Consider the following 7,787-nt stretch of genomic DNA (forward strand, 5'->3'; position numbering starts at 1 on the left):
CGGCTGCCTTGAACATGCCACGTGTCTAGCTTCTTTGCCTTCTGTCGTATTCCAAAATAACAAAATATGTAAGTGCATCTTGGCCCTGAGAATCTGCACTGAACAGAAGTATGATTGACTATGGCAACTTTTCACATTATGCTGATATTCATGTTTTTTTCCTCAATTAGGTATCCCCACAAGCTTGCAGTTTTTTGGAAAAAAAGAAAAGCGAAATACAGTACAAAGGTAGTCAATATAGACTTTGGATAGCTGTTCTTTCTCCCTTAATTAGCTCATTAAACGTTACTGATTTCTTAATTGTCAGTTTGAGTTAAAGAAATATTTATCCCGATTTGTTTCGCTCTCAGCCAGTAGCATGGTTTGGAGGTATTGAAAACGGTTATCGTGGTGTTCATGTTTGGCCTGAGCCTGATCCAGTAGATAGCAAACTTACTCTCCTCAAGGTAAGTTTAAACAAAGACAACATGAGGTACAAATTTGGGAAAAGATTTCCGTAAAGTGCTACAGCATTCGGAAACAAAATTGTGGTCCAAAAGACTTGCTTTCGTCATTGTTTTCTTTATCCAAGATCTTTATGCATAATGAACTCTGGGGAAGGGCTGAAATCTTGGCCAAACTAATCATAGTTTTTGTAAACGCGTTACACCCTCTTACTGAAGTCTTCTATCTTTTGTTGTTGAGAGTTTCGAAGCCCCAAGGTTTCATCGCTTTGCCTTTTGCATAGGATTCACTATGTAATATCATATTAAGTTTTAACGCTAAATCTATTGTAATTTTCATCGTAAAAGTTAAAAAAAGAACAGCTGGAAAGAAAAAAAACGAGTATGAAATGATCCTGTTTCTATTCAACGTTTTGTTGCCAAATATGAACTTTATATCAAAACATGGCTCTTTGGAGGCTAGAAATTACTGCCATGATAGGAAAAATAAAAAAGGACCTTAAGCATTCAGGACAGTGTCGTCAAGGCAGACATTGATTAAAATAATGAATTTTTACTTTTAGTTGAAATTTCCTAAATGCCTGCATGAATGTGTTTGCTTTCTCCAATGTGCCACATGCCACATTAGTATAATGTATGTGAGCAGCATTGAGTTCCATATCCACACTGAAATAATTTTCTGTCAATGTTACCATGCACAGACCATGCCAAATTTGATTATTTCACGTTGAGTTTTGGCCAAGGACAGCTTCAAAATTAACAAAGTTCTAATTGCTTAGCTGTTGTTTGGCTTATTCATTCTGATCATTTGTTTGGCAACATCTTTGTTTCTGTCACTCTCATGGTTTGCTCAAGGTCCCTGATATTGTTGTTATCAAGTTTGTTTCTTTGAAAACAATATTTATTTGTATTTGTAGAACCAAGAGGAGGAAATGACAGAATATCAAGAAAAGCAGTGGAATATTTTCATCTGTAATGTAAGCTGTTCCCTTTTCTATTCTAATGGCATGCAGTTGCTCTTTGCCTTTGATATTATATTCACTCCACACAGTTTGGAGTGAATCTGAAAACTGTTCATCTTTATCTTGCTTCTTTGAAATCATTAGGTGTCCCACAGTGGTCGTCACCAGCTTCTGGCCACTGGCTGTATTGATATCAGCAATTACATTACAGAGAAGCCTGGAAAATTGGATGTTACTGTCACCCTTAAGCCAGCAATCAAGAAAGTTGTCTCCGGTAAAATTGAATTTGAATTATCATGGGTTATGCAGGAAGATGACCAAGTCATTCAGTGAGTATTCTTTGTAATGATCATCCAGCTTATGAGCGGCATTTAAAAGTCAATTACTATTTCATAATGTTATATTTTAGATGAGTGAACTTGATCAATAAATTTTTAAAATGAGATATTATTATTTTTGCTGCATGAACAAAAGAGTTTACTAAAATCTGAAGTTTATTTTGTCAATGGTTTAAATTCATGCAATTATTCTTTGTTTTGTCCAGAGGTAATTGTATTGTGAAATTCCATTAACCCTTTTGGTGTTGAATATGCTTAATATTTTTATTACCTTTACAGTCCCACAGATGAAGAGATATGGGAAGAGATAATGCAGGAGGTGAGGGAGGAACAAGCAAGAAGAAAAGCTGAGGGAAAGACAGCAATGTATAAATCTTTAAAGAAAAGAAGGAGCAGGAAACATGGCTGCTCAAGTGGTAAAGGCATTACTGCTGAGGAAGATAAAAAGAGAGATAAAAACAATGAAGTTGGCTGCTCAAGTGGTACAGACATTGCCCCTGAGGAAGACAAAAAGAAAGATAAAAACCATGAAGGTGGATGCTCAAGTGGTACAGACATTGCCCCTGAGGAAGACAAAAAGAAAGATAAAAACAATGAAGTTGGCTGCTCAAGTGGTACAGACATTGCTGCTGGGGAAGAAAAAAAGAGAGCTGAAAACAATGAATTTGGCTGCCCAAGTGGTACAGACATTGCTCCTGGGGAAGACAAAAAGAAAGATAAAAACAATGAAGTTGGCTGCCCAAAAGGTATGAACATTGCTGTTGAGGAAGATAAAAAAAGTAATGAACAACAAGGTGGCATCTTTCCAAGTAAGAGACCTCAGATGGATCCCTCATCTAGCAGCAATACCAAAGTGAGGTCAGGAAAGTTTAGAAGGCAGGCATCACCTCATCATGCTCCTCATAACCCTGTTCCACCAGAAACACACCCATCTGTTAGCCAGGGGCTGCCATCAGAGAGTGAAGAGAAAAAAGGGGTGCAGAGTAAAAGGAAGCTAAATTGTAAAACTGTCAGGTTTCAAATTGATGGACAGCCTGAGGTATTACATCCTGGTGTAGATGATGAGGAAGCACTGGACTCCTTGTCTGTGTTGAGAGATGAAAATTCATGTAAGTTATGTTTTGTTTTCCAGCTTCCCATGCTAAAGGAACAGGGGCTCAAATTTGTTTTTTTTTCCTGTTGGATCTGATTTGTTTTCAACAAACAGTTTAATTGTAAGACTCCTCGGAACCCTGAAATATAGGCACTGAATAACAATCATAACATTACATTGTTTTATTCTGAATTATAACTATTTTTGTTAATTGTTGATATTAACTTTTTTGTTCAGTCTCAAGTGGAAGCCAGCTTCACTCAGAGTTGGCCAGTTATGTTGAAGAGGAACTAAAGTTTGTTCAAGATGAATTATTTTCTTCCGAAGAAGTCTGTTCAAAAGTTAAACTGGAAATGCAGAAAGCCATGTCATCAGGTTGGTGATCTATTTAGAACTGAGCCAATCATCATTTGTTTGATAAAGTTAAGTGCCTTAGAATTTTATGTAATACAATTAATATGTTGCATTCACATGTTGAGTCAAGTTTCAGAGCTTGCATTCCTTCATTAAAAAATAATGTAGAGTTCTTTCCCCCACTTATGAGCTATAATTCTTTTGCTCCAGGATCTTATTGGTAATTCTCCTTACTGTCTGCACTGAATACAATTCTTATGATGTCAAATTATTATTATTTATTATTATTTAACAATTTTCCTATAAGGCAGGTAAATTTACAATAGGACAAGGTTGTCCCCAACAATGTAAATTACCTTTCCCTATCCCCTGCAAATAGACAAAATTGAAACCCAACCCACTTACAACCCCCCATGCTAAGAAATAACAAAATATGTAATCATTAACGAAAGAAAAGAAAAAGATGGTTGACTAACATGTATAAGCATTAGGAGCATTGAAACAATGACAATCTACACAAACTTATTTTAAAAAATGGAAGTTAATTGTCTTGATTGAAAACTTTGCTGAGTCGTAGATAAAAGAAAGATTTTAGTCTTTTGACGAAAGAAGGTAGTTCCTTTTCAGCTCTTATATTACCTGGTAAGGTGTTCCATGTGTTACAGATTCTTACAAAAAAGGAATCTCTATAGGGTGAGGTTTCATATTTTTGAGAAAAAGACCAGAGGCACCACGGCGTGAGTGCTCACTACAAAACTCATAGAGGTCATTTCTTTTCAGATCAATTAAACCTAATTTGCCTTTAAAAAAATAGACAATGTCCAGATTTTCCAGCCAATAGTTCAGGGGAAGTAAGTTCAGTTCTAATGGATGTTCCTTGTAAGAGAGGCCAGGATATTTGCATATGAATTGCGTGGCTCTGTGCTGGATGTTTTTGATCTTGAACATTAGTGTGGGAGATTGAGGAGCTCACAGTTGAAATGCATAGCAGAGATGTGATCTTACCAGTGATAGATATAGGGTATTCTCAAGGTCTCTTTTGAGGTCTCTTATACAGTTTCATTAAATCAAACCCATCATGGGATTGGCTTTTGCAACAACTGATGATATATGGTCTGTCCTTATTGGGTCATTACTTACAATAACTCCCAGATCCATAGCAGATCAGACAACATTAAGTTCAGTTCCCAATATAGAGTACGATCTTTCTGGGCTTATCTGTTTTCTTGATATTCTTAGATTTAAGCATTTTGGTGGCTGGAAATAAATTTCATTTGTAAGAGACTAGTTGGTTAGACCATTAAGGTCTCCTTGGATGGCAGTAAAATCACTGCAGTTGACATTTTGGATTACTTTGAGTAATATGGAGTCATCTGCAAACATTGCCAATGTGCAGTGACTTCTAGCATTTGGGAAGTCATTAATATACAGCAAGAACAAGATGGGTCCCAGTATGGATCCTTGAGGGACACCAGACTTTAACAGGTTCCAATTTGAGAAATATCCATTGATGACCACTCGTTGCCTTTAATGGCTGACTGAGGTAGTTTTCAAACCAAGTGAGAAGAGGACCATGTAGTCACCAAACCAACTTAGTTTCTGGATCAGTTTGGTGAGGCAGACAGAGTCAAATGCCTTTGCAAAGTCTTACAGAATCAGATCAGTCTCTTGACCAGCATCCAGATGTTTACCAATTTCATTGTGCACTAAGAGGAGTTGACTTACACAAGATTTACCTTTCAAGAAGCCATGCTGGAGGTCATATAGTTGGCATTTGATAAAATCAGTCAATGTAGAAGCGAGATCAGAGAATTTGGTATTGGATCAGCTGATAATCTCCTGCCTATATTGTTTTGATATTGTAAGGAGGAATTATGTCTTGGTCACTAAGAGGAGAATCCCAAGACAGAATTTCTCCTTACTCTTTCTGTACAATATCCTGCAGACAAGTAATGAGAATATAGGGAAAAAACCAATTATGGGTTGAATAATTGATCTGATACCAGACTCTTCAAACTACCAAACTACCATAATGAGAATCATTTGACAGACAGTAAGGAGAATTACTAATGAAATCTTGGAAGTTAAAGAACAGGTAATCCCTTAACTAGAGACACTGACAGTTGTTACACTTATTTCAGGTGTTATCAACCATGTTTAATTTACACAGCTTCTCCAATGTATATGTCTACTTTTTGTCTGTAGACCGCAAAGAAAAGTTTGAGAGCTTAAATCAAAGCTGGCTTATATTGGATAGCTTCCATTCCAAAGCAATGAAAAGAAAAGAAGACCTTCTTGCCCTGTAAGTAATAAAGACTTAGTTTAGAAATGAGATAAACACATCCCTTATGACCTAAAATGTGGTGTTACATTGTAATCCATGATCCAAAAACTCTGTACAGGTACTTATATATGTTTACCTACTGTCTTTGATATGGGATAATTGATCTACCTATCATATATTGTTTAATTGTTTCCTCTGAATGCCTTTTCATTATTGTTAATAATAAAAAACGTGGGCAATGGAAGGAAAAATAGCTTCCATTCAAAAGTGATGAAAAGAAAACAAGACCTTCTTGCCCTGTAAGTAATAAAGACTTATTTTAGAAATGAAATAAACATGTGCATTTTGACCTAAAATGTGGTGTTACATTGTAATCCATGATCCAAAAACTCTGCACAGGTACTTATATGTTTAACGACTGTCTTTGATGTGGACAATTAACCTACCTATCATATATTGCTTAATTAGCTCCTCTGAATACCTTTTCATCACTGACGGCAGTGGAGGGGAAAATGTTTGATTTAATCATCAAGCAGTTCCAATATTTGTCTTAATTTTGTCTTTAGGTTTTTTCAGACTTTTGTGGTTCTGTTAAGCTAAAGGTTGTATTTAGCTTGAGGTAGATTTGCTTGATTTTCTGTTTTCCTTTCACCAATATAGTGACAAAGGAAAAAACATCAGAAATTGTCTTAACTTACTATGTTCAGATTTGAGACGCCTGTCAGAAGTGAAAGGTAACTATTTAGTTGTTTCTCCTCATTTTTTCTCAGTTTAGTGTTATTTTAGACTGGTTTAGTGAGCTCTGATTCTTAACCCTTTACACCCCAACATAATTCTGTGTGTGTGTATATATATACTGCAAACTGTTCTCTTTACATTTCCTAAGGTGCTGACAGGTGAATTGCATTGTTTAACAACCTTGATTTTCCTTAGATAGAGATTATTTCCTTTATCCTTGTGATATTTTAAGGAGACATTACATGCTATTCACTCTTCAGGGTCATTAAGGCATAAGCTAATTTGTAGATGAAGGAAACAAGATTTTGTATTTTGATTTTAGGGTGGTGGAAAACAGATCAAAACATAGCTCAAGAAAAAAGAGTGGCTGAGCTCATTGATGCAATTCGCCATTCTTTAAATAATGGTGAGAAACAATAATAGGCATACAGCTAATTTTAGTATTAGTGTTTTTGTTTACTATACAATCCAGGGATAAAACATACTGTCAATAATTCTGTCTTATGAAGTGGTGCAGATGTTCTTATGTTAGTTTATTTTCCTTTTTTGCATTTCAGAATGAAGGAAAATTCATCTACTATTTTTTAATATTGGTTATTTGTTTTTTGGATTCTTGTTAAAAAATTTTGGCAAGGATTGCCCAAAAACCTTTTGCTGCCCTTTTTTCAAACAAATTGTTCTGTAATAAGTTCATTTATAACAGTATCTTAAGTATGATTTTTCTGAAAATGATGTATGATATTGAGTGTTCCACATTCTGAAAGAAAAATTCTTTGATGAGACATTTTCTCTTCTATTGTAAATAATCCTTTGTAAATAGTCCAAAATATGTTTTGTAAACAGGTCATCATGCATTCTTGTTGCAATATTTTAGTGGGATTTCAATTTTAAGAATTAATTTCTTCCAGCCACTGTTGAAATAACAGCACATTCCAAATCCTTTTCCATAATTTGAAATGATGTACTTCAAATAGTTTTGATAACACAAACCTCCTGACTTAATTGTAAACAATATTTTGTAACTTAAGTTCTTAATATGGTTGGTGAAAGGTTTATCATCTGTACAATCTTTTGATACATACGATTTCAAAAACACTTTTTTCCTGCAATATTCATGAAGCCACTGTTAAAGTAGCACATTCCAAAATCGTATTTTAAAAGATCTACTTCCAGTAGAGAGTGTTAACAGTCATTCTAAGTGGTTACATGTGCACATGTCATTTTGATTAATCGGTGAATCAATATCAGTGCTGATGTGAGGGATCACATAGTAATAGAGACTGAGAGACAATCAGTGTGACGTCAATATATATTTGGATCTTAACCTTACAGAAATAATTACGTAATTGGTTCAACTTGATTCAGACCTGTGACATGTCAGTCCTTAAAAATTTAAGCTTGAAATTCTTTCTTGGTGCGGTTGAAGTCTTTTTTGTCAATCACACATGAAGTATTTTCTTTGTTGCTCAACATTTTATATGTAAGACTCTTGTACTGACATTGGTATTGAGATCATTATGCAGTGGCTCCAAAAAAAAAACAGTTTAAAGTTTATGCTCCTAAATTCCTGTTGTT

General features: G+C 35.1%; 1 protein-coding gene across 1 annotated transcript; it reads left to right on the forward strand.

Moving 5' to 3' along the window:
* LOC136283764 (gelsolin-related protein of 125 kDa-like) lies at positions 1-6,774 on the forward strand. Its single transcript, XM_066172963.1, has 11 exons — positions 1-68; positions 171-228; positions 351-446; positions 1,361-1,420; positions 1,550-1,734; positions 2,023-2,852; positions 3,074-3,211; positions 5,396-5,492; positions 6,135-6,208; positions 6,535-6,618; positions 6,770-6,774. Coding segments are annotated over exons 1-11 (1,629 nt in total). The 5' UTR covers positions 1-66.
* Positions 6,775-7,787: the final 1,013 nt, after the last annotated feature.

The sequence above is a fragment of the Pocillopora verrucosa genome, chromosome 10 (assembly GCF_036669915.1).
Source record: "Pocillopora verrucosa isolate sample1 chromosome 10, ASM3666991v2, whole genome shotgun sequence".
NCBI classification, from domain to species: Eukaryota; Metazoa; Cnidaria; class Anthozoa; order Scleractinia; family Pocilloporidae; genus Pocillopora; species Pocillopora verrucosa.

Excerpts from the sequence above, each read along its gene's own strand:
- LOC136283764 (XM_066172963.1), top strand. Across the intron at positions 1,735-2,022 it reads GAAGATGACCAAGTCATTCA|TCCCACAGATGAAGAGATAT; the intron begins GTGAGTATTCTT and ends TTACCTTTACAG. Across the intron at positions 6,209-6,534 it reads ACGCCTGTCAGAAGTGAAAG|GGTGGTGGAAAACAGATCAA; the intron begins GTAACTATTTAG and ends TTTTGATTTTAG.